This window comes from Quercus lobata, chromosome 8 (genome assembly GCF_001633185.2).
Source record: "Quercus lobata isolate SW786 chromosome 8, ValleyOak3.0 Primary Assembly, whole genome shotgun sequence".
Lineage (NCBI taxonomy): Eukaryota > Viridiplantae > Streptophyta > Magnoliopsida > Fagales > Fagaceae > Quercus > Quercus lobata.
In genome coordinates this window covers 369761-395928 of record NC_044911.1, presented here as the reverse complement: position 1 = coordinate 395928, position 26168 = coordinate 369761, and the positions used below count along the sequence as shown (strand labels likewise).

Sequence of the window (26168 nt, the reverse complement as noted above, 5' to 3'; positions counted from 1 at the left end):
TTCTTTCCAACCACTTTGATAAATGTCAACGGCGCCGCGCATTGCAGTTGTATCGAAATGCGCGTGGAAGGGACAAATTCTATTCATCATCTATATATATATATATATAAATGTCTCTAATTTGTAATTACATTACAGGGAGTTGCTTCCCTTCCTAGAGAAAAAGAGATTGTTAGTACTGTGGAGTTAGTCGAGGTCATATATGTTTGTTTGGACCAAAAAAAAAGCTAACTTTTGTGCAAACCAACAATGCACGGAACGTTTATAAAAAAACAAAAAAACAATAACATGGAACGGAGGAATTGCTAATAATTAAGAATAATAATCTTGTTCCTTTAAGAGTATTCACATAAAATATGTGAAAAATGCTAAACCCGAATTTTAGCTCTCGTTCTTTTAAAATATCATTCACATTAAGCATGCTATTCTTAAAATTTTTGACATCTTGGCTACAGTGGAGTGTCATCTTTGACACCCTATTGTAGCAAGTTGTTAGATTTTTTTTCTCTCTCTCTCTCTCTCTCTCTCTCTTGTGGTGTGCCTCTCTCCAGTGCTTTCCTCTCTCTCTCTCTCTCTCTCTCTCTCTCTCTCTCTCCTTCTTTATGCCTCCCCATCTCTTTTTGACTCTTGATCTCCACTTCAACAATGATGAGTGACACAATGACAAAGATGGTGCTGCTGTCGCCGTTTTTTCGAGGGCCTCGTCAAAGGTGTTGTGGACGTGTTCCCTGTCTGTGGCTTCCATCGATAGTGCCACGCTGGACATGAGACGCTTCGAGTGTGGCTGGGTTGATGGGGGTTTGCTAGTTATGGGTGTGGGTTGATTCCATGGTGTGGGTTGATTTATGGGTGTTAGGTTGATTCGGTGGTGTGGGTTGATTTGTGGGTGCTGAGTTGATTTGTGGGTGTGGGTTGATTGATTCGGTAGTTGGTTATAGTGGTTTGTTATGGGTTGAGGCCGTGGGTTGTCAATCTCTCTTTGGTGAAATCTCTCTCTAGTGGCTATGGGCTGATTGATTCAGTGGTTGGTTGTGGCTCATAGGGGAAAAAAAAAAGAATTATAAATAATAAATAAATAATATTTTAATAAAGTGGTAAAAAAAAATAAAACTTTTGATATTTGATATATTATAAAGTGAAGTATTAAAATAAATAAAATAATATTTTAAAATGCTAAATGTTAGACATGTTTGATGAGAATGATCTAATATTAATAAATAAATGCATCGGCTTCTTCTCATGTATTTTGTTTGGTCCACTAATAACAAAAAAATAAAAAATGGAAAACAGGTGGAGGTGGGAGGAAGAAAACGAGGCAAAGAAAGAGTACGATTTAGTTTTAGGAATGAAAGTGATCTCAATAAATTAAAGTAGAATAGAAATGTCAATGATCTCGATCTCGATCTCGTCACTTTTTGTCTCAATTTTTTGTTTCATTGAAAGCAGAAATCCCTCCCAATGACTTAGAAAGAAAGAAAGAAAGAAAGAAAATGTCAGGAGTTGTAGAAGAAGAAGAGTACAGTGATGATACTCATCTTCTCCGATCAACCAACGACCATGATCATGAAGGCGTCGTAGTCGTCCTCGACATCGAACAACAACAACCCTACGCCGCCTTCTCATCATCTCCCTCCTCCTCTTCTTCTTCCAAACCTCGTCGCCACAGTTTCAAGCGCCTCCTCGATAGAACCATTTCTTCTTCTTCTTCTTCTTCTGTTAGAGACAGAGACAGAGACAGAGATCCTGTTGTTGTTGATGCGGATCCTAGCGATGATGCCGTTCTAACCGACGCTGGTGCACCTCCCGAATGGGTTTTACTCCTCTTGGGTTGCCTCCTCGGCCTCGCCACGGGTCTCTTCGTCGCCGCTTTCAACAAAGGTGTCCACGTCATCCACGAATGGGCCTGGGCCGGTACTCCCAGCGAAGGTGCCGCTTGGCTCCGATTGCAGCGCCTCGCCGACACCTGGCATCGGATTCTCTTGATTCCTGTCACCGGTGGTGTTATTGTTGGGATGATGCATGGTTTGCTTGAGATTTTGGACCAAATCAGACAATCCATTTCCAATTCCAACAAATCCAAATCCCAATCCCAATCCCAAAGGCAAGGTTTTGATTTCGTTGCTGCTGTTTTCCCCACCATTAAGGCGATTCAAGCTGCTGTCACTTTAGGTACCGGTTGTTCTTTGGGTCCTGAGGGTCCAAGTGTCGATATTGGCACATCCTGCGCTAAGGGTTTCTCTGTTATGATGGATAATAGCAGTGATAGGGAATTGGCTCTTCTTGCTGCTGGTGCTGCTGCTGGCATTGCTTCTGGTATTCTTCATTCCTTTTCCAATTCTTTATTATTATGAATGGATTTGCCAACACCCTTGGTGTTTCCAACTTCAAATCTTTCCTCACCCATTGTAACTATCAATCAAATTATCAGTGGATACAATTTAGGGCAATTGCAATTCAGTCACTTTATTATGAATAGGATCATCAAATATAGAGCAATCATGAATTTAGTCACTTTATTATGAATGGATACAATTTAGGGCACACTATGATTTTAAATTTTTAATCCCTTAAATCTGCTAGGATTCTTCAATTTTGTTAGTGAACTATTGATTGTGTTAATTCAATCCTTGGAAGTCTTGAAAGGGGTTTCATTCTTACTCCTGCTGACATTGCTTTTAAAAATCAAGTAATAAAAACCTATAGTTAACTTTGATCTTTACTAACATGAGAAGCAAAGAGTTCAAAGAAGGCAAGGTTTGTATGATTATTGCTCTAGGAAAATTGATCTGTGGAGCTTTTGCATTAAAACTTTTGTGATATAGAGCTTTGACTAAGAATCTCTTCACCGTTCTGAGTGTTTGGAAAAATTATAGTGAATAGTGCTCTAAAGATCTGAATTTCTAAAGCATGTACACTAGTTCAATTTTCCTAAAAGCTCTAAATTTCAGCTTTTCTGTGTAAAATTTTAAGAGTATAAAGCTCTTTTTAGTGGGTTACCATACGCTTCATTTTTAGCTCTAAAATTTCTGTAAGCCTCTACTCAACACAGAGCTAGGCAGAGCCTTTGGCAATTAGCTTTGCCAACAAGTTAGGGTAAGTGTAACTTTGAATCTTTTTGGAGGCTTTAGGGATTAAATTGAGATGTTTGGTAGTTAAAGGACAAACGTAAACTCAGACTGACACATGATTCAAGGACCAACTAGTAGTTTGGCCTACAATTTAACTACTAGAAATTTATGTAATTAGGGGTGCAATCAGTGTAATCTTGGTACATGCAAGTTTAGTGCAACATTTTTTTTTTTTGAAGTAGATACCATATAAGGTTTCTGCATATAATTCCATGTTTTCATGTTATAACTTAAATGGTTAATACTCTTTTAAAATTCTTTCTGCCAGGTTTTAATGCAGCAGTTGCTGGTTGTTTCTTCGCAATTGAAACTGTGTTAAGGTCTAACAAAGCAGAGAACTCTCCTCCATTTACAACTGCGATGATAATATTGGCCTCTGTCATCTCATCAACTGTATCAAATGTTTCACTTGGGACACAATCAGCTTTCACAGTGCCTACATATGATTTGAAATCTGCTGCTGGTTAGATAATCATACCCTCATTTTTGACCCTCCTCTCAGTATACACTTGCTTATATGTGCATGTGAGTTTTCTACAGGTGTTTTTCTGAAAGGAGAAGCATAAGTATTTGTTTTGTGTTTTCATTTTTTTTATTAGGATGAATACACAGTTATTCTTATCCAGAGAAAATAAATGGTGTTTGGGGGGGGGGGGTGGGGAACCCAGCTTGACTTGAACAATAAACCTTGTTTTCAGGAGTCACCAGAGATTCAGTCAAAGAACTTAAGGTTCTTCCCAAAAAATAAAGCAGTAGAAGTTACTCAAGATTCCATTCCTTTTAATATGATATTTATACATGTAGGCTATTCCTGTTTGTGTACCCATATTCTACTTTTTGCTTCTTGCATTATCCCTTTATGAATTGTTACTGATATGGACATCTTCATATAAAATTGGGTGTGGTGCAAATACCGCCGCCTCAAGATGTCATGTAGGTGTAGTTGAAACCTTATATAGTCTCTTTCAAATTTTGGTATATTAGAATTTGAATAAAAATTAGGAAGGAGTCATGGGGGGGATTCGTAGCTTTCTCAGAGTCTAAATCTTTTCAATTAGTTGTAGAGGAAGGGGGTCGTTTTTTCTTATTAAGGATTTTTGAGAGGGGCAAGTTTGCCATGAGATCAGTTTTCATGAGCAAGAACGCAGCCCATTGGCTGATGTTTTGCATTGAACACTTTGTTGTTGGGAAGAGATTCAAGCAGTTTTTCACTCTTAGAGAGGGTGACACTGCTTTCTTTCTCCAATGGTGTTCCAATTTCTCAGGCCAGTTCTTGCTGTTATCTGAACTCAAAGCTGGTGGGACTAGGAGATCGATTATTGTACCGGAAGGCAATGAGAGATTTGGTTGGAGGGTTTTTGGTCTAGAACTAAGGAAATTGTTGTTTCCTTCTCAATATGCAGTGGGTGGAAACGGTCCCCCTAAATTCATTCCTCAGGCACGGAAGCATAAGCTGGAGGATCAAAACTCTAGAACTTTTGCTGAAGTTGTGCAAGGTTTTCATGGAAGAATTGAGGATAGAAAGCAGCTGTCACATCTTGGACTCACAGCCAAAGAGAAGTTTACACAGCTAGGAAAGGAGAAAAAAGGGGAGAATTTGAAACTCTCAGGTGCAAAAGTGGGGGAAATTCCAGTGAGCAAGTCTGGAAGGATGGAGGTGGTGGGAAGGATTTGGAGGGAGCAACGGTTGAGTGAGGTGGCTGAGGTGGGTTAGCAGAAGTTGGCAGATACTAGCTTACTTTCCCCAAGCTTTTTGAATTCAAAAGCTGATGTAAAGGGGAAGAAGTCTGATTTTAGGAGATCTTGCTGGGCAGGGAGAGGTCTTGTCATAGAGGTTGATGTGATAGGGAGGAGACGGGTCTCTTGGGTTAGAAAGAAAGGGGGAGTTTCTAAGATCAGAGGGGTGGTACGTAAAGTGGATTGGGAAGGCAACTCTGATGCTTCTAAGGTCCTTAATTGGGCTCCTCAAGGAACCAAACAGGATGCTCTTAGGCCTGGTTTGGGCCGTGGAACAAGCCCAGTGATGGGTTTTTCTTTCTCAGGCCCAAGCTTGTTTGAAATGGGTGAGTGTTCTCTGGCTGGGGAAGGTAAGTCAGCCCAGGTCCTGGCATTAGAGGCTTGTCCCAAGACTCGTCACCAGCAAGGAGCGTTGGACCGGAGCGCCAAGCCTTTGGTGGTGGCCGACGGCCCCTTCGTCGCCAGTCCTAGCTCCGACGAGCTCTTGGAGCCGCCAGGAAAGGACGCCGATCTCCCCACTGTCGGGACTGGGTCCGTTGGGTCTTCGTTGCAGCTAGTGGAGGTCGACGGCCCCTCCTCTGCCGGATTCAGCTCCGACGAGCTTCCGATGACACCGGGAAAGGCCGGCGACCCCTGCACCTCAGGTTTTTGTTCAGGTTCTTGCTCCGGCGAGTCTTCGATCCCTCCGATCAAGGCTGGCGGCCCCTCATCCGACGGAATTAATTCCGTTGTGCATTCGGTGTCACCGGGTAAGTCTGATAAGGAGCCGTTGTGGTCATCGGCAGAGAGGTTTCTATCTGATTTATTTCTGAGTTTATCAAGGGCTGGGCTTGTGGGCTTGAGGGACAACATTGGGGTTGAAGGTGGCTGGGACAGTTGTGTCATCTCCAAGCCGAATGTTGCCCTTGAAATAGTGCAACCCAGTTCAGCGGTGACTCCCTCGAAGGCTTTATGTGCTGTTGCTGGGGTGAGTGATTTGGTGGAGGACGAAATGAACAACTCAGATATGGGTTTGGGGGGAGAGGATAGTTTATCAACTCCTTTGTTATCTATCTCGTCCTTTGGGTTCCCTTTGGCAGCTGAGTTTAATTGGAGTAATGAGGCAGTGGAGAATGTGAACATGTTGAATATTTCTAGATGAGTGAAGAACAGACTTCCTGGGTTTAGTAAACTGGTGGGGCTGCCTTTGTGCCGGCATGAGAACTTATGTATTGCCTTGCTACAAAAGATTGAGAGGGAGACGGAGGCTGCCAAAGAGTTGAACAGGAAAGCTACTGCTACTAGAAAAGTTGTCATTTTTAAGGAGAAAGGGAAGAGAGAACTGAGGAATTTGCAATCCTCGGTTAATTATGATGGTAGGCAGCGTGCTGGCTGCTGAGTTTTTGGTCAGTGGGGGTGTTATTGTCTTTATGAATTTGAAAATTCTTTCTTGGAATGTTAGGGGTCTGAATGACGGTCGGAAACGTTTGATAGTGAAAAATTTATTGCGTGATTGGAAGTGTGATGTAATCTGCCTTCAAGAAACTAAGCTTGCTGGCCTGGACAGACAGTTGTTTGGTAGCTTATGGAGTTGTCCATTTATGGATTGGGTGGCGCTAGATGCTGTCCAGACGGCGGGTGGGGTTTTGCTGATGTGGGATAGGAGGGTTTTAGAGAGGTCGGAGTGTTTGGTGGGCTCTTTCTCTGTGTCTGTTCGGTGGCGTGGGGTGGGGGACGGTTTCACTTAGGCGTGTTCGGGGGTTTATGACCCAGTTGATAACAATGAGAGGGGTCTAATGTGGGACGAGTTGGTTGGTGTTCAGCAATATTGGAATGTCCCTTGGTGTTGCATCGGGGATTTTAATATTGTTCGTTTCCCTAGCGAGCGGTTGGGTTATTCTCGTCTTACTCCAGCCATGGAACTCTTTTCGGAGTTTATTGGGGATCTTCCCGGATGTGACCCAACGGATTTTACCTTGTCCTGTTTCAGATCATTTCCCAATTCTTGTGGAGGTAGGGGGAATGGCGAGGGGTAATAGTCCGTTTAGGTTTGAGAATATGTGGCTAAAGTCGGATGGGTTTATTGATAGAGTTCATTCTTGGTGGAATCGTCATTCCTTCTCTGGTACTCCTAGCTTTGTGTTTGCCAAAAAGCTGAAGGCTTTGAAAGAAGATATCATTTAGTGGAACCGGTTGGAGTTTGGTCATGTTGGGCGCAAAAAGTCTCATTTATTAGAGGCTCTAAAATCCTTCGATGCCAAGGAAGGGGAATTTGGCCTCTCTGATGCTGAGGCTTGTGAGAGAGATGTGATGAGATCTGAAGTTAAGAATCTTCTCTCTTTGGAAGAAATCTCTTGAAGACAGAAATCAAGGATGCTATGGATTAAGGAAGGAGATAATAATACTAAATTTTTCCATAGGGTGGCTAATTCCCGCAGAAGGTATAATAATCTGAGTATTTTGGAGGTGGATGGGGTGATCTATGAGGAGGAATCTGAGGTGGCTGCCCAGGTAGTAAACTTTTATAAAAATCTGTATCAGGAGACGGAGGAGTGGAGGCCTTTTGCGGAAGGTTTGGAGTTTGATCAAATAGATGGGTCGGAGAGGGGTTGGCTTGAAAGGAGGTTTGAGAAGGAGGAAATTCTTCTAGCCGTTAACGAGTTGGCTGGAGATAAAGCTCCAGGTCCAGACGGCTTCTCTATGGCCTTTTTCCACCATTGTTGGAGAGTGGTGGAAAGGGATGTCCTAGCAGTTTTTGAGGAGTTCTATCAACATAGTAAGTTTGAGAAATCTTTGAATGCTACCTTCTTAGTTCTCATTCCTAAGAAGAATGATGCTTCCAATATTCAAGATTTCAAGCCTATTAGCTTGGTGGGGAGCATGTACAAGATCCTGTCTAAGGTTTTGGCGAATCGTTTGAAACTGGTCTTAGATCATCTGATTTCTGAGTCTCAGAATAGTTTTGTGGGAGGAAGACAGATTCTTGACTCAGTTCTTATTGCCAATGAGTGTGTTGATAGCCGAGTGAAGAGTAAGATCTCGGGAGTTATTTGTAAGCTAGACATTGAGAAAGCTTACGATCATGTGAATTGGGAGGCTCTTCTGGACCTTTTGAAGAGAATGGGCTTCGGGGAGAAGTGGCGTAGATGGATCCGCACTTGTATCTCGACGGTCCAATTTTCTATTTTGATTAATGGGGCTCCTGCTGACTTTTTTGGGAGCACGAGGGGTCTGAGGCAAGGGGATCCGCTATCTCCTCTGTTATTTCTAGTCATGATGGAGGTCTTAAGTAGGATGTTGAAAAGAGTTGAAGGTGCTGGCCTGATTAGGGGTTTCAAGGCTGTTGGAAGACGGAGTGAAGGGGAATGTGTCTCGCACCTTCTATTTGCGGATGATACTATTTTGTTTTGGGATGCGGATGTGGAGCAGATCCTTCATGTGCGGATGCTTCTCCTCTGTTTTCAGGCTGTGACTGGTTTGAAGGCTAATGTCCTGAAGAGTGAGATGGTTCCAGTAGGGGAGGTTAATAATATTCATGCCTTGGCAGAGATTTTGGGTTGCCGGATTGGGTCCTTGCCTATGACCTACCTTGGTATGCCGTTGGGGGCTTCTCATAAATCCCCCTCTATTTGGAATCCTATCTTGGAGAAGATTAATCGGAGGTTAGCCGGGTGGAAGAAGTTGTATTTGTCAAAAGGTGGAAGATTGACGTTGCTCAGGAGTACGCTTTCCAGCCTTCCTACTTACTATTTATCTCTCTTCACCATACCGTCGCATGTGGCTAATAAAATTGAGAAGATTCAGAGGGACTTCCTGTGGGGGGAGTCGAAGGTTCATTTGGTGGGGTGGGATAAGGTGTGTGCTCCTCAGGTTAATGGTGGCTTGGGTATCAGGAAACTAACTACCTTTAATAAAGCTTTACTTGGGAAGTGGTTATGGTGGTTTGGGGTTGAGGAGACTCGTCTTTGGAGGAGGGTTGTAGCTTTGAAGTTTGGGGAAGAGTGGGGGGGTTGGTCTTCCAAGTTGGGTAGGGGTGTTCATGGGTGTGGTTTATGGAGAAGTATCCGAAAAGGTTGGGAGGTTTTTAGCAAGTTTATCCGGTTTGAGATAGGGGTGGGGGATAGAGTGAAGTTTTGGACAGATCAGTGGTGTGGGGACTCTCCACTCCATCTTTCCTTCCCGGTTGTGTATGGGATTGTTTCTAATAGAGAGGCTTCTGTGGCCTCGTCTCTCGAAAGATTGGGGACCGAGGCTCGTAGAAGTTGGAAGGTTCCTTTTCTTAGGGACCCTAATGATTGGGAGATGGGAGAGGTGGATGAATTTCTCCATACTTTGGATTCTTGTTTACCTCACTCCGAGCAAGGAGACCGCATGGTTTGGAAATTGTCGAAGAAGGGGGATTTCAACATTTGCTCCTTTTACGACAAGCTTCGAAGCCCCTTTCCTTTTACTTTTCCTTGGAAAGGTATTTGGAAGGTTAAGGCCCCTATGCACGTCTCTTTCTTTGTTTGGACGGCTGCTTGGGAGAAGATTCTTACAGGGGACACTTTGCGGTGTAGAGGCTTTGAGCTGGTTGATTGGTGTATTATGTGTCGTTGCAATGGGGAGACGGTGAATCATTTGCTTCTCCATTGTGAAAAAGCTTATAAGTTGTGGAGCTTGATTTTCAGATCTTTCGGGATCTCTTGGGTCTTGCCTAGATCGGTTGCAGAAATGCTCTTCAGTTGGTGGAACTGGTTTGGAAAGCACTCTTCTTGCATTTGGAATTTAGCTCCGTTGTGCCTAATGTGGTGTATTTGGAGGGAGCGGAATTGGCGAACTTTTGAGGACAGGGACAAATCCGATGACCAGTTGCTCGCTTATTTTTGTGGTTCTCTTTTTGATTGGTCTAGGGCGTGGGGACTCACCTCTAGTGATTCCCTCCCTTTGTTCCTTTGTTCTCTCCTTTGTATTTAGTTCTTTGTTGCTTTCTGCTTGTTTTCTAGTTCTCTTTTCTTTTTCTGTTTGTTTCTCTCTCTGTATTGTCTGTTCTGCCTCTGTTTTCATGAGGTAGTTTTCTTAATATACTTCTTTATTACTTATCAAAAAAAAAAATTTTGGTCTATGCTATGAAGCATGTTGGTCACTTTTGTTTCGTTATTTTAGAACTTCTGATATTTCTTTAGAGCAATGCTTCTAACTTTACATGAAGCAACATGCTGCCTTTGCATTTGTATATTATTGTGTTTTAAGTGTATCTGTGTATGCGTGCATGGATGTCATTGTTATGCAAATAAAAAAATTCTGATAGTTCCAGGCAGTTTGTCGTTTAGGGTGCTAGGTGCTATAAAGTAACTATTCTTATAAAAATCAAATATGAATAGTTAAATAAAAAAATAAAAAACATCCAATAAAGTAACATGGGTACTAGGAAAGATAAAACAATGGGTGAACACATCCGCTTGAAGGTGGTGGGGGTGTACCTACCGAGAAAAAGATGTATTGAAGTTGCTTCATATGGTTTTATGATGTGTAACAGAGATCAATATATGCACAAATAAGAAAAAGTGATTTGATTCAATTTGAAGTTGTTAAATTACCGATTGTTCCAAAAGCTTAAACTATTAGGAAATGTTGAATTTAATCATTTAATCATGGTTCTAACACTCCACCTTGTGTGGGCCTAAACTTCCCCTTGATAAATGGGGCCCAACATGTGGGATTTTTAATATTTTAAATGGGAGGTAGAGTAAATACAGGGATTGAACTCAGGATCTTCTGCTCTGATACCATGATAAATTATCGATTGTCCCAAAATTAAGTTATTAGGAAATGATGAATTTAATCATTTAACCATAGTTCTAACAGAAGTAAAGGGCAGGGAGGCAATAATGAAAAAAAAAAAGGCCCGAGTAGTAAAGAAGCATGAGATAAATAGACATGTGATAGAGAATATTAACTTCACTAGAATAGATTGGCTGAAAGAGGATACATCAGGTAGCTTTTCCCAATTACCCCTGTCCTATTTTGTTTGTCCACCTTTCCCTTTTGAGATGTCCCATAATATATACTACTTTCCAAAATCCATGCACACATGTCTAATTTTTGTATTGCCATGCAGAACTACCTTTGTACCTGATATTGGGCATGCTATGCGGTGTTGTCAGTGTAGTCTTCACTCGCTTGGTTACTTGGTTCACAAATTTCTTTGACTTCATCAAAGAAAAATTTGGCCTTCCTGCTGTTGTGTGCCCTGCTTTAGGTGGTTTAGGAGCTGGAATAATAGCTCTTAAGTATCCTGGAATACTGTACTGGGGTTTCACAAATGTTGAAGAGATTCTACGTACTGGGAATTCTGCTTCAGCTCCTGGAATCTGGCTGTTAACTCAATTATCAGCGGCCAAAGTTGTGGCCACAGCTCTGTGCAAGGGGTCTGGACTTGTTGGTGGACTTTATGCACCAAGTTTGATGATTGGTGCTGCTGTTGGTGCTGTATTTGGTGGCTTAGCTGCAGAACTTATCAATTCGGCAATTCCAGGAAATGCCGCTGTTGCCCAGCCACAGGCATATGCTCTGGTAAAATTTTCCTTCATAACTGGCTCATCTTAATTTGGCAAGTATTAACTGCAGTTTTTCTCACTCCCTCTTACAATTTTTTATTTGATTCTGTGAAAATTGATTTAATACTTTCTAACATGTATTGCAGGTAGGAATGGCTGCTACATTAGCTTCTGTTTGTTCAGTACCCTTGACATCAGTCCTTCTCCTGTTTGAGTTGACAAAAGATTACAGGATATTGCTTCCTCTCATGGTAATTCTTGCTTGATAGTTACTGCATATATAATAGGTCTAAAAGGCAGCATGGTATTAACCATATCACCTCAAGGAAATGTTAGCTGCTTTTGCTTTCTCAACTAGATTGTAATTCTCAGAATTTGGTGGTTACATACCTTGGCTTTAGTTAATTACAGTCCATCACACATTTCTTCAGTATGCTGCATTCTGAAAAAGCATTACTGTTTTTTTCTCCAATGTTGTCGGACAGTGTATCGCCCTACATTTATCTTGACATTTTTGGCCTGAGAAAAATGCATTGCTCTTTCATAGCAGAGTATAATAAATTCTCCAAAAGTACTCCTTTAATTCTTGCAGCTGCTTCAGTTTCTGAAACAGTAAGGGATGGCATAACAGCCATATGAAGATAATATTATGCAAAGCTCTGGTAGCTTGAAATGGAAATCTTCTTCTCCTTCTTATATGAAGATGTAGAATTCTCCATATCTTTCTGCAATATTGGGATTAGGCTCTATTGTTGCTTTATTGTTGTTGATGAGTAGATTTTCATTACTTTGGGTATTATTGTAATATGGATGTCTACAATTTTATAATGCTTGATTTTACCCTCTGTTCCTGTGAATTTTGCAATTAGGGCGCTGTTGGATTAGCAATATGGGTTCCCTCTGTGACAAACCAGGGCAAGGACAGTAAAGCATCTGATGCACGGAGTTCAGTGAGAGGTTATGCTTCTCTTTCACTTGCTGATGACAAAGATGATGGAGGTGATTTAGAACTTTCTGTTATAGAAAATGGTGCAGATATTGAGGCATTGGATAAGCTTCTGGAAAAACTGGAGGTTTAATTATTTTTCCTTTCTCAACTGATATTTGTATTTGCTATTTTATCTATTTATTTCATCAATGCTGTTTCTTATTGTAATGTTACACCTTGAGCATATTATTTGATATTATATATATTGCTTTTTATTTTTAACCTAACAGCATTAGTTTTACATCCCTAATTGTCAGGTTTCTCAGGCCATGTCAAAGAGTTGTGTCAAGGTTTCCTCGGAAATAACCTTGAAGGAGGCAAGAGATCGTATGGATGATAACCAGCAAACTTGTGTACTGGTGGTTGATGAGGAAGGCCTTTTAGAGGGAATACTAACATGTGGTGACATTAGGCGGTATCTTTCTAAGAAGTCTAGTGACGATGCCAAAAGTGATTCAAGACATTTGGATGTATGTAATATGAAACTGTCTTTGTTGTTCTAAATTGTCATATATTAATTTATTTAATTGGCTCATATGCATCTTTCTCTCTCTCTCTCTCTCACTCATGCACACACACAGGCGTACTCAAAATCGTTTTTTGTTTGTGCTAAATGGTCAAAGTTCAATTCCTATTGAAGCATTTGTTGTTGTTATTATTATTATTTTTTCCTTCAAAATTTCTCATCATGGCTATATTTTGTGATGTATATATATTTTTTCTTTCTACTTTTAAGATAAATTTCTAGTTTTAATTAATTAATTAATTTTTTTACAACTTCTTTTTGATGCGCATTGTCAAATTCTTTGTAGGTGAGTGCATGTCTTGTTTCCTCTGTTTGTACTCGAGGTTTAAGCTATCGCGGGCGAGAGCGTAGACTTTTAACCTGTTATCCGGACACCAATTTGGCCGTTGCCAAGGAGCTAATGGAGGCCAAGGGCATCAAGCAGCTGCCTGTGGTTAAGCGGGGTGTGGAATCCAACAAAGAAAGGAAGCGAAGGATTATTGCTCTTCTTCATTATGATTCAATCTGGAACTGTCTCAGGTTCTCATTGATTTCATAGTCTTGTCTTCTATGATTATATCCTTGTTTCCTATACTACATTTGATGCCTGATCCTGGTTTTAAATTATGATATACTAACAATGTTGCATTTATCTCATTCTTGTGGGGATTTTTTATTTTGTTTCTCAAAAGGAAAAAAAAAAAAAAAAAAAAGTCTCTGGTGCTTTCCGAGCTCTTAGAGGTAACAATCTTCTGTCAAGAAACAGTGAAAGTAGATGATTGAGTGTATTAAAGTCATATAACTAAAAACATATATAAGAAATTGTCCCCTTCTTTTTTCCTCCTTTCCGATCAAACAATAGTAACCAACCAAACAGTTTCGACCAAACGATAGTAACTAGAAACCCAATTAACTGTTGGCATAGCCTGACCTTTCAAACTAATGTGTGTCTTGCATAGCCCATACTATTGGACCAATGGGTTCATTTTCAGTTCAATCATTCAATTTTGACATATAACAATACAATGGCAACAATAACAACAAACGTTTTTTCCTATCTCTTTTCGTTCTCTCGATTTGAATGAAATCACTCATTCTTACCTATCCCCCCCCCCCCCCCCAAAAAAAAAAAAAAATCACTCATTCTCACTAGTGAATTAATTGCTCTCCTTTGCATATGGCCAAACCATCGCAAACGATTCTCTCTCATCTTTTCATCAATAGGAACCACCCTCATCTTTATGCTGATTTATTCATTTAGTATTCTATATTTCTTTGTATTCCTCTTGTTTACCTTAACTTCCTCCTTTCAGCTGTGCTCATTTTATGAACGTATTGCTTGATATGTGGGGTTTTCATGGGTTTTAAGACCCTTGAATTTTTTTTAAATGCCACGTGTCTCACATTTGACTTAAAATTGGAGAGTGGGAGGATTTCATCTTTTTTTATTTTTTGGGGGTGGGGGGGGAGGGCAATCACATCCTCTTCAATATTTGATCTTAGATATTGAAAGTAACTTTTGGTATCTCTAGACCATCAAGTTTTACAATTCCTTCATCTTCGTTTCTATCTATACTAAACTTGAACTGCATGTACTCTATTTTAGTCTTGATTAACTTGGAGTCTTTAGATTCTAAAGCATCCCTCCAAATCTCCAACTATCAATGTCTTGTTTCATCCACTAAAACTTTATTTTCTACAACAACAAAAATACCAAGAAACTTCTTGAATTGATAACCTCATCCATAACCAATGCAAAATGCAAACAAATATGGACTTAATGCTAATCCTTAATACAAACCTATTGTGATATAAAATTTGCTTGTGATGCCTCCACCTGTTCTCACCCTAGTCATAGAATTGTCTTACATATCCTAAATCAGCTTAATATCTTTTAGAGGTACTCTTGTTTTCTAGAACCTACAGCCTCTCTACCCTATCATATCCTTTGTTTAAATCAAAATAAAAATATTTTTATGGGCTTCTCTTTATTCCTTCATTAGATGTTTTAGCATGAAAATCGCTTCTGTTGCCAGTTTGTCTGGCATAAAACCAAATTGATTAACCAATATTGTTGCTTGTGTCTTAACCTATGTTCTATAACCCTCCTAAATTTTCTTAGCTCATTAACTTAATTTCATGGTAATTTGTGTATTTTTGAATATCTCCTTTGTTTTTGTATATAAGTATTGAAGTGCTTTTCTTCCATTTATTAGGTGTTTTGTTATTATAGATCGTATATAAAAGGTTTGTCAACCATCCTACACCTGCATTACCTAAGCACTTCCAAATGTCAACGGGAATTTCATCATGCCTTATGGCTTTTCCCATCTTCATCCTCAAAGCATTATTTACCATAGTTGTAATAAAACCTTGAATAAACTTACAATTTCTAACCTCCTTTAGATTATTCAGTTCGCTTAAATTTTTTATATAGCTTCCATTTAAAAGTTTATCAAAATAAATCTTCCATCTCTCTTTAATCTCCATCTTTATTGCATTTTGCACCATTCAAGTCTCTTGTTTTTCTTTCGGTTGTCCTAGCATGTTTTATAGTTATAGATATATCTCTCTTGTTAATTTATCTTTTGCATGAATGTACTCATTCCACCCCCAAGTGGTCCAAGTCTGCTTAGTTGACTCTACGTCCTTCAGATTCTCTAAGTACTTTTTTTTTAAGTACTCTAAGTACTTCTTTAGCTACTCTTCTAATACAACTAGCCATTTCATTGATGCTACTTTTTAAGATTGCAACCTCATGTGATTTTCTTTGATGCGAATTATGTTGATAAATTCTCTATTATGCCGATTTGCTAAAAATTACACAGGTCATTTGATGATAGATCATTGATGCTTGGAACTGAAATCATCCAAATGATATATTCCAATTATTTTAAATAATGTTTCCTTGTTCTCTAGCATAATGGCCACTTCTTTTGGGCCCCATGCATGATGGGTCCAATATGAGGTGAATATTTTTTGTCGGACCTATTGGCCGCCTCCAGCCTGTTGTTCACATTAGTTGGTTTCTTGTGTATATAAACTTTGATGGGTTCATCTAGAGCTGGGGTCTGGGAATGAAATGAGCATGTGTGCATTATATCCTCCCACGACATTAAAATGGAAAATTTTGGGGAGCAATAGATTCCAAATGGTCTTTCATTGCTACTTAGTTATATCTCTATTTAGGGCGCTGTTAGGCTGAGTGAAGATTCTAATTCTTTTCTTTCTTATTGTGGTTTGAAATTTTCTATTGTTCTTTATTCCACGATTTATGATTTTTGCATCTAGGTTAACTTAGATTATTTGCTTTACTTGAGGTTGATATCTTTCGCGTGTGCAGAGAGGAGATTAATCGCAGAAATTCCATATATCAGCATAGAAAAGAGAACAATCAAGAGGTGCTGGTTACTAATGGTCATTGATGGGGTCATACAATTGATTGTCAGAGTTCCTTCAACTGCCCCTGCAAAAGAAAAGTTAAAAGTTGAAAGTGAGACCATGGCCATCATTTTTGTTTTGCTGGTTTTGGGCCTCCTAAGTCAGCGATAACCAAATATATATTCGCGAGTCTCTAACTTTGGGGGTTGAGATCTATTTTACAACAACTTTTTGCTGATATCCAAGATTCCTCAGTGTAATATAGAATTAGCGCTTTGTACATGCAAATTTCTATTACAATTCATATCTCAATGAAAAAGAAGAAGAGAAAATCTATTACAATTCGTGTCAGAAATGTAACTTGAGTGAAAAGAATAGGAAGCACAGTTTGAGTTGAATTTAAAAGTATTGAAGCAAGCGAAATTGGCCGACTTAAAGGCTGCTGTCGAAGACATTCCAACCATAATTTAGGCTTATATATTGGACTAGAGAATTGTGGACTGCCCATGCTCATTACAAAGGCGTTTTCATAGTAGAATATAATTATATATCATAGTTGTGTATGTCTGTTCTTTTTTACTCATTTAGGATCTGAGACTTCTCTGCTGTCTGCAAAAACTGCAATAAAAAGACATTTCTTTCCTCTCTTTTCAAGTTCTCCCTCCTCTTTTTTTTATTTTTCGTTTTTAGTCTCGAGCACACAGTCGGGAAGTCTTGTAAAATGTTTACTAAAATGCAAAAGAGAGATAAAGCCATGCAAGCTTTTTTGTGTGACAATAACAAGAAACTAAAGCAAGAAACAATCGCATTTGTAGAAATCTTCGTGACAAAATTGATGATAAAAAATACTGTTAGTGTCTGTTTGGGAACAACTAATTTAGCTGAAACTAAATTTTTTTTACTAAAAGTACGGTAGATAAAACTAAAAGATAGTTGAAATAGTATAGTGGAACTTATGAATAGTATTAAAAAATGCAATGAGATCTATAAATAGTAGCAAAAATAAACTGAATAGTAAAAAAAACTGACTTAAAAAACTTTTTAAGTCAATGCCAAACGCACACTTAGTTTGTGGAAGCATGTAAGACTTTCCTGCTCATTAACTCCTAAGACAAATTAACATGGTTTGGGTATTCTTCGTCATTGATGGCTCTATATTAGCATGGTTGATCCCTTGTATTTGTGTGGTTGTGCAAGCACTGGTATGTCTCTCTCACTAAACAAAATCAGCCATAGCAATTGGGACGTCTAAAGTCAGTAGAAGAGAAGAAGCGGCCTATAGATTAGAGCTTCATCCGTAGTCTACAAATTTTTTCTTTATATATTATCACTTGTTTCAAAATTTTAAATTGAAAGGAAATAGTAAATCTAATAATTTGCCTATTATTCTAACACTACCATGCAACAAGCAATATATACTGATGCAACAGAAAGTAAACAGATACTGATTCTGATGAGATATATAAAACCATTACTCCAGCTTCCATTTCAATGGAGTGGGAGATGCAGGGTTCCAAAGGAAAAATCTAGTACTTGGGAAAAGCCTGTGATAAGTGTTAATCAACCAACATACATAGTTTCAGGTTTTGATTGTACAGTATTCTTGGTTGCTGCAAGTCTGTGACACGCAATAGCAGTTGTTTCAGCCTTGGTTCGCGTTGTCAAGGACTTGGGAATTCCAATGTAAAAAGTACTCTACTTTTTAATTACCCAATCTTTATAGGAACATGCTACTGCTCCATTTTCTATCATGCACAAGTTCACGCAAGATACTTACAGATATGAAAATCAATTTGCATGTCCTATTTGGCATTAGCATTGCCTATAAGGCTAACAATGATGTAGTGGAGGAAAATGTGGTAAAAAAAGATACAGACATATATATATATATATTTAGCAAGGTTTGGATGACAATGTCACTTATAAAAATTAAAGAATCAAGATGTAAATGGATCACTAATTGAAAACGACCATATATGCATATATATAGAAAAGTAAACGTTCCTACTTTCCCATAGAAAAATAGAAATGAGAAATTTACATCTGAGGCCCAAGTGGCAGCCTACTCATAATTTGTTGGTATACTGATGAACCATTAGACAGGTTCAGACCAGGCTCAGACATAGGCTCCACCTTGGGTTCTCCTTTTGGCAACAAGAAACCCATTTCATTCACCTGGCGTTGTTGCTGTGCCAAGTATGGATGAACAGGCATTACAGGGAGCTTGCCTTGGCCAGGACCCAACCCAGCCATTGCTAGATTGGCCAGGCCTGGTTGACTCATTCCAAACGAGAAGCCATGGGAAGGCCCCATCTGCTGCCTTCCAGGTAGGCTGAACGATCCGAGTGAAGCAGGCCTTTCAAACCTTGCCATGCCTGGGTGAACTTGTGATGGCTCGGGCCTGTGAACATGAGCTTGAACTGCGGCAGCAGCAGAAGCTTGGGCAGGTACTGCACTAGAGGCGCCAGAATTTACATGACTACTATTGCGAGCTGCAGGAACATCATGATTGTGCTTTCCCTCGTAAGTGGTGATCACTGACTTAAGATCATGTGATGCCCTCTCCACATGCTTCCTTACTGTACAACCTGCACTGGTGCACTTGTAGTAACTCCTGCACAAACAAAATGTCTCCATCTTTTCAGTTTTGCAATGAGGGTAACTGCGAGGACAAAGAGGAAAAGAAATAAGCAAAGCTTGCAGTGATTATTATTAACAACCTTGGATTTGGATTTCCTTTCACAACTTTCTGACCATACTTGCGCCAACGATATCCATCATCAAGGATGTCTACCTCACTGGTTGTCTGGACCACAACTCTAGGTTCACGAATAGCTCTAGTGGCTCCACTCATTTCTGTTGCATAAGCTTCAATTTTCCTGGAACATATAAACAAGATTTGTATTAGTTTCAGGGTGATCTCAATATTTGAAACAAGATATCATTCAGAAAACAATAGAAATATGTAGCAACCTTCTCTTGGACTCAGATTCATCTCCTTCACCATCATAACCTAATGACACACTGCCATGAGTCCCCCTGTCATCTTCGTCTTCATCATTGGAAAAAGTAGATGATGCATCCACTGCATCACCTGATTCAAAGTGAGTACCATTCTGAGCCTGCACAGAGGCAGATTGGTACTCAGGGCCCACAGACGCTGATGATGTCACCTCAAGGTTGTCATGCCTCCAATCAGAAGCCCCAGCAACAACTCCCTTTTGTGTACTTGCCCAAACTGGTTCACCATCAGCACCACTTTGCGGCACAGCTTGTTCAGGGATATCTAGTTGCATGTCCACAAGTGGGTTACCAGAACCAATGGCTGATCGCCGATTTGGAGGAGGTTTAGGGTGGTTATGGGCCCCCTTGTAGATGATCTCTGTTATGTGGCCCTCATGAGATCGTTCTACTTTCTTTTTAACCGGACAATTTGAATGCGTGCACTTGTAATAACTGCGTGGATATTCACTCCCTTTTACTTGTTTTTGTCCATATTTTCTCCAATTATATCCATCCTCAGATGGTGCACCACCACCACCTGCAGCCATGGGATCTCCATTGCCTCTTTGATCTGATTCTTCATCTGGTTGCTCATCAAGTGGTGGAGAATGTTCGACAATACCACCAACAGCATCAAAGGCTCTTTGATCTACCGAGATAGTATTAGCCCCATTATCCTTTTCAGTAGATGATCGAGAGAAGTCTGCCTGAGGATGGAGGTTGCTTCTATTCTGTGTTTGAACTTTGGTAGGTTCTGCACTTTGAAGAGAATTCTCTGACTGAACAGAAACCTCAATTCTTGGAAAGGATTGTTGAGGAAGAGTGGCTGGTGTCATCTGTACAAGATGAGTGTTATTAGCAAGATGAGAATTGATTACCACTCACTCCCCATACATCATCAAGTGCAGAGGACTCCTGAGTGGTGAGCACTAATATGAATCATATCTGAAATGTGTGCATGCATTAAAATTGAATGTTCCAGTAAGTACAATTTGTATAGTATAATTACTTTGCTTGAAGTGCCGAAAAAGAAAGAGGTGCCTGGTTCTGGCATAGGCTTGAAAGCAAACGATGAGGTATTGATATCTTCAAAAAGACTATCTTTACTTTTATCAGGTGCCTCTGGCATCAATGTCAAGCTCCTACCGTCAACATTTGAAACAAATGGGAATTTTCCAGTTGTTGGAGATGGCTGTGCCTGTAGTTTGACAGGTTCAGAAGGACACATCAGGCAGAGCAACATCAACAGAACTAGTATTCTACCTTCAATGTAATGATTTGGCAATCACCAGACTTTCAATCTTAATCAAAATTCATGTTAACCCATTTTCTAATGATGGAAGCCTTAGCTTTTTCAAATATCTTCTCTCTCTTAATCTGCTATAACTAATTAACTGTCAGTAGAAATTGGTCATAAAAATCTTCTTTCAGCAATGAACTGTTTATCATAGCTTAGCATGTAAGAAAGCATATATGACCAATATATTTCTAACTCAGTCTACAGTAGAGTTGAAAACAGCATTGATGACTTCCACTCCTAGGCCCCTAACGCATAATAAGCAATTTAGCATATACCATTATAGCCTGATACAATGTCCTCATATTCTATACATTACCAAGAAAATGAACCAAACAGTATTTAAAAACCAAAAAGGTAAAAAAATCTTAAGCTTACCAGAGAATTGGAAAGGAAAACAGGAGAATCTAGCAGTGTAGTGGGACTGAGACCAGGAGGTATTGTTAAGTAAGGAGAACGATTGTCAGAACTCAAAGACAGGTCAGCCGATCTAATGCTTTCTGTATTCAACCTGGGAGCATTAAATCCAGCTCTGGCTGCCATCCTTTCAACTAGGCCACCACGTGAGCCGGATTTTTGCTCAGAAAATGAACCAAATTCAGTGAGCTTGTGACTAGAAAGACAGCCTTGTAGTGTACCATTGTTGTTTACAGCTCTATTTCCTGACACCATTTGGTCTGGAGGTCGCCCCAGAAAGAGTCCTTCACTTCTATTACTGCTGGGAGGTTCTGAGACCAATGGTCTAGACCCAATATCCTCACCTAACATTGCAGAGAAAAATGTTCTTGGGCTTGGACTTGGAGGCACCCAATCTCCAATTATAGCAACATTGTCATCAATCCCAGCCATGCACAAGCTCAAAACCGGGACTACCAACAACAAAAATCGAGGTCTGAGGTTGCACCCAGATGGAATTCCTGAGTTCACAATTGGGGTCAAAACAAATTTAGCCCAATTATTCTGAAATGGCACATAAAGCTATATTAACAAACAATTAAGTCAAAGAAGAAATGGGCTTCCTTTACGTTAATTGCAGAGAAAATGAACAAAAAGAAAGAAAGGAAGAAAAGGAAAAGAAAAAGAAAAAAGAATATCTGGTTTACACATTATATGCAATCTAAGAGAGCAAAAAACGACCACTTCCAGAAAATTAAGAATTAAGAAGAAAGACAAAAAACTTGTTCTTTGTCTGAAAACTGGGGATTTTAAAATAACATTCTAAGACAACATTCATTAACAAAATCCTAGGTATCATTATCCACAAACGAAAATGGATTGCAGACGAGAAAATTTTCCATCTGTGTCCAGCTTTTCAGTTTGCGCAAGGTTAAAAAAAAAAATCAAAATTTGAAGAAGATCCATAAGAGAAACATAATTTGATAAATTAAACAAAACCCAAATATATTAGATCCTAAAAGCACACTAAGATCTAATAAGATAAACAAACTCCACAATCAAAACCCAACAATTGCACAGACTGCAATAGTTAACATTTATTAAAAAAAAAAAAAAAAAAAGACAAGATAAGATAAGATATTGATTGCAAAAGATCAGACAAAAATTTCCCAAATTTGAAAATTAAGAGACACATACATAACCCAAAAAAATAAAAATAAAAAGTGAAAGGGAGAGAGAGATAGGAGATAATGATGAAATGAATAAAAATGATTACCTGAATGATTATAGACTCAAATTAAGTATGTAATATATGTATTTATGTGAAGGAAGACTCAGCCACCTTCACCTTCACCTTCACCACCACCACTACCACACAACACAGACTCAACCCACCCTAACTGTCTTGACCTGACCAATTGTCCAAACCCAGACCCAGACCCTCTCTAGTTTCTCTTTTCCATTTTGTTTTTCTCTCAAATCTTCTAGCTTTCAGTCTCTATGTTTCTGTTTCTGTTTGATTTTTAGCCCAATTTGATAATGATGATGTTCTTCCAGAATAATTACAAAAAGAGAGATATAATATTAAATTGATTAGTATTTTTTTTTTATTTTTTTTTATAATAATAAAGAAAAAGAGGGTGCGGTGGGGGGGGGTTGGGAGGGAAAGGAAAAGAAAGCAGAGGAAAGGAAAAAGAAAAAATGAAAAGAAAAGGAAAGGAAGGGCGATTGTGTAATGTGTTGTGTGCAGTGGTGGTGAGGTGGTGGACCGGAAATTTGATGGAATCTTTGAAAGACAAAAAGAGAGAGAACAAAAAAGAAAAGGCTTTTTTTTACACAAGGATTCTAATTTTTCTTCACCTCTGCTTTGCCTCTTTGATTGATTTCCATCTCCTAATTATTATTCCCTCTCTTTTGAACTCAACCCTTTCCTTTTCTTTTTAACCCCACCACCTCAATCACATCTCCTCCAACTACTAGTTTATGTAACTACTTCATCTTTTTTTTACGGCCCAGATTTTATTTTCTTCGTTTGACAGTGTGTACTCAATTACATCACCACACCACACCACACCACACTATATAACCTCTAGATTTTTATTATTTTATCAATTTCAACCCAAAAAAAAAAAAAAAAAAAATCTTCTAGGTAGTTGAGTTCATACAATTTCTAAAACTAATGACGTGTTTGATTGTGCTAGAAAATGCATTTTAACTTTGAATTATTATTATTATTTTTTTTGGTGGGGAAATTGGAAAATAGTTGTACAGCTGGGGTGTCTAAAGTCTAGGAGAATATAATAGGTGCTAACACCTGTACCCTTCAAATGTGAAGGATGTTATAACCACCACCTATTTGCTTCCCTGCCTTGTTTTACCATTTTGGGTTGTGCTTAAGCTACTACCTATTATTATATATTGTTCTTCCAATTTTGGCATTCACAAATTGACACATTCAGTTTAGTTGTACACTTCACTATTTTTACGCAACAATAACCAGTTATGACTTCAGAAGTGTCTATCTATGACTTCAGTTATATCTTTCATCAATGAATTTGTATCACTTTCAATCTAATAAGTTAACAACGGTTTAGTAGAGTTTGTGGTGTATATTTGTGTTAGAATTTCATTCCTTTTATTTTGTGTGTATGTTTGTTTCTATGTATATAAATTATAAAGTTAATAGTACCAGTTTGAACTGGATGGTAATCCATGAATTGTAAGTGTTTTGGACTAGAAACCATTTCGTTATCAATAGTACCAAGTTCATCCAACAAACATGAAAATGAAAATTAAATGCAATTGTTATTATGTTGTCTTTTTCATTTTTATCTAATGTCAAAAATTGTGTAAAAGGAAAACCATGTTTGTATTCATGGAGCGACCTAGTTTCTTAGATCTATATCTTAGGTTTTAAAATTAAATTCAATTATGTAACTGCATTGACCAATAATGCACAATATTCTTTTCAAGGAAAATTAAGTGCAAGGATCATGATAATAGGTGCCTTAGTGCAAGCGTTAAAGATAAAATTTTATAACTTTATAGAGAGTTGAACCACTTTTTGAAAGAGTTGAGTTTTATTATTATTATTATTATTATTTACTTTTGTTATTTTCCAATATTGGAGAAACTCCTTCTAAGCATCCTGAGCGGTTGGCAAAGATGCCCGTTAAAAAAGCCTAAATTCAATCATGTGTTTCATTTGGTCAATGCAACCACATTACTAGATTTACCCTTTTTGTCAATTTTATAAATTAAGTTGCATTAAATACTCCATTAAACAATATTATTATTATTTTTAAATCAAATTATTTATATATATCAAGAAAAGAGGACACAAGCACAACGAATTTATACTACTAGCCAAAGAAATTATTTACACATGTATTTTTTTTATTATCGAAAGTGTGCTTTACAACTCACAATTAAATATTAAGAATTTCTTTAAGTTATGCTCCTGGGGGCATTTGTGGATGGAACTCTAAATTTAATTTAGTTGAAATATGTTATCATGTGAAAAAAAGAGCATCTTCCAGCACTGTAGGTTCACAAAGAGTCCACAATTCACATTTAGTTTAAAGAATTTTGGGGTGAGGACAGAGCATTAAGACAGTTTACATGGTGGATGATCGGAGCCCCCAAAGATCAAAGAATGGTACCGACCCACCACAAGTCAAGACTCTTAAGTCTCACCACTTTATTAATTATTCTTGAGTCTTGAGAGAGGGAATCAAGCAATTACAAAAGACCGTCATGAGAAGCTTCCAAATATGGTGAGGTTATTATTATTTTGCTACTTGGAAACCTATCACTTTAGTTACATGGTTGAAACTTGATTGGATACAATATAGCATAAACTAGCTATATAGCTCTAACATATATATACATATGTAGTGTCTTTTACTTTCTCTGAAAGGATATGAAAAGAACTTCGAATAATTGTTTCATTATTAACAAGATTGTTGGTGATGGATTTATAGATTCAAAATTGACATGAATGCTTATTTCTACTACGTCTTGACAAAAGGGAATGCTTTAATGCAAAAAAAAAAACCTTAGGAAATTATATATGTATATAGAAAGCTTTGGAGACAGATGTTTGCTTTCATCACTTTGCTTCTTACACGAAACTTAATTGTACAAATTTAACAAGAGACCATTATGTAGTTGTTAGCGTGTTTGGTTTAGTTTTTTTTTTTTTTTTTTTTTTTTGGTAGCTTTTTTTTTTTTTTTTTGGATGAGAAATGCGTCACTTTATTAAAATCAAATCATCAAGTTACATTCCTGTCATGCGCACAAGCATGTTCAATCAGGCTAGGACATTCCTCTAGCCATGCAATATAATCCTCAACGTATTTGGCGTGTTGAGCTAGTAAGTGAGCAGGGACATTTCCCTGTCGTTTAGTGTGTGAAACTTTCCATTGTCTAAAATACGACATCTGGTTCATCACCCCGGCAAGCACATTCACCACTGAGGAAGGCGGTGAACCCAGTCCTTGTAGAGCATTGCATACCAACAGAGAGTCACTCTCAAATTCTGCCTCTCTAATACCAACATCTTTGGCGAACTCAACTCCAGCTTCCAAAGCTTTAGCTTCCGCTTCTATTGCTCCCAACGGACACTTCCATTTCTTGCTTAAAGCAGCGATCACCTCACCGGCGCCGTCCCTTATTATCACTCCGGCCCCCGCCTGGTTCCTCTTCGAGAAGACCGCACCGTCCAAGTTTACTTTATAGTATCCTTGGCTTGGTGGTTGCCAAGAGATCGGAAGCTCCGGTTTGGCCTGATGCTCTGTTTTGCCATCATTTGCAGCTCGGAACTCTTCTACCAAGTGCATGGCAGTCCGCCACACTGTTCTGCCTGCTCGTCCCTTACCACCCATCCGAAGATCATTCCGGTTCTTCCATATACCCCAACAGATCGTGATGAACTGCTCCAGCTGTCCAAGCCGCATGTGTTCATTCCTCTATAAATTCGCGACTACATCCAAAAAACCCCAGTGTGACGAAATAGTAAATGGTAAAGCGAATTTACTATTCTGCCAAACCTCTTTAGCGTGTTCACAAGTCCACAGTAAGTGGCATATTGTTTCGTCCTCCTGTCCACAGAGGTCACACGTGCTATCTTGAAGAATTTTCCGTTGAGCTAAGCTGGATTTTGTGGCAAGGATTCCACGGCCTGCCTTCCAAGCAAAGTGTTTTATTTTCTGTG

General features: G+C 38.8%; 3 protein-coding genes across 4 annotated transcripts; 1 reads left to right on the top strand and 2 right to left on the bottom strand.

Annotated features, from left to right (window-relative positions):
* The first annotated feature begins 1256 nt into the window (after positions 1–1256).
* Positions 1257–16820, top strand: LOC115955109 (chloride channel protein CLC-f). The gene is made up of 8 exons (XM_031073159.1): positions 1257–2313; positions 3397–3591; positions 10945–11399; positions 11530–11634; positions 12253–12456; positions 12629–12841; positions 13184–13416; positions 16220–16820. Exons 1-8 carry the CDS (start codon positions 1491–1493, stop codon positions 16299–16301), a joined length of 2310 nt encoding a protein of 769 aa, XP_030929019.1. The 5' UTR covers positions 1257–1490; the 3' UTR covers positions 16302–16820.
* Positions 16821–18117: 1297 nt separating this feature from the next.
* Positions 18118–22903, bottom strand: LOC115955731 (probable WRKY transcription factor 2). Of its 2 annotated transcripts, none has more exons than XM_031074023.1 (6): positions 22230–22903; positions 20936–21517; positions 20270–20458; positions 19231–20096; positions 18978–19136; positions 18118–18871 (listed from the first exon to the last, which is right to left on the bottom strand). In XM_031074023.1, exons 2-6 carry the CDS (start codon positions 21404–21406, stop codon positions 18295–18297), a joined length of 2262 nt encoding a protein of 753 aa, XP_030929883.1. In that variant the 5' UTR covers positions 21407–21517; positions 22230–22903; the 3' UTR covers positions 18118–18294. The 2 variants fall into 2 exon arrangements, with proteins under 2 accessions (XP_030929883.1, XP_030929882.1); XM_031074022.1 differs by having other exon boundaries at positions 18207–18871; positions 20936–21474; positions 22230–22562.
* A 2324-nt stretch (positions 22904–25227) lies between these two features.
* Positions 25228–25911, bottom strand: LOC115955399. Its single transcript, XM_031073516.1, has one exon. The coding sequence runs from the start codon at positions 25909–25911 to the stop codon at positions 25228–25230; it is 684 nt and encodes a 227-aa protein (XP_030929376.1).
* Between the last annotated feature and the right edge of the window lie 257 nt (positions 25912–26168).

Bases quoted from the DNA above. Each gene is read 5' to 3' on its own strand.
- LOC115955109 (XM_031073159.1), top strand. From the start codon at position 1,491: ATGTCAGGAGTTGTAGAAGAAGAAGAGTACAGTGATGATACTCATCTT. The intron at 11,635-12,252 runs GTAATTCTTGCT...TTTTGCAATTAG, and splicing joins GGATATTGCTTCCTCTCATG to GGCGCTGTTGGATTAGCAAT. The intron at 13,417-16,219 runs GTTCTCATTGAT...TCGCGTGTGCAG, and splicing joins TCAATCTGGAACTGTCTCAG to AGAGGAGATTAATCGCAGAA.
- LOC115955731 (XM_031074023.1), bottom strand. From the start codon at position 21,406: ATGGCTGGGATTGATGACAATGTTGCTATAATTGGAGATTGGGTGCCT. The intron at 20,459-20,935 runs GTAAGCTTAAGA...GTCAAACTACAG, and splicing joins TTTTCCTTTCCAATTCTCTG to GCACAGCCATCTCCAACAAC. The intron at 20,097-20,269 runs GTAATTATACTA...CATCTTGTACAG, and splicing joins TTTTCGGCACTTCAAGCAAA to ATGACACCAGCCACTCTTCC.
- LOC115955399 (XM_031073516.1), bottom strand. From the start codon at position 25,911: ATGCGGCTTGGACAGCTGGAGCAGTTCATCACGATCTGTTGGGGTATA.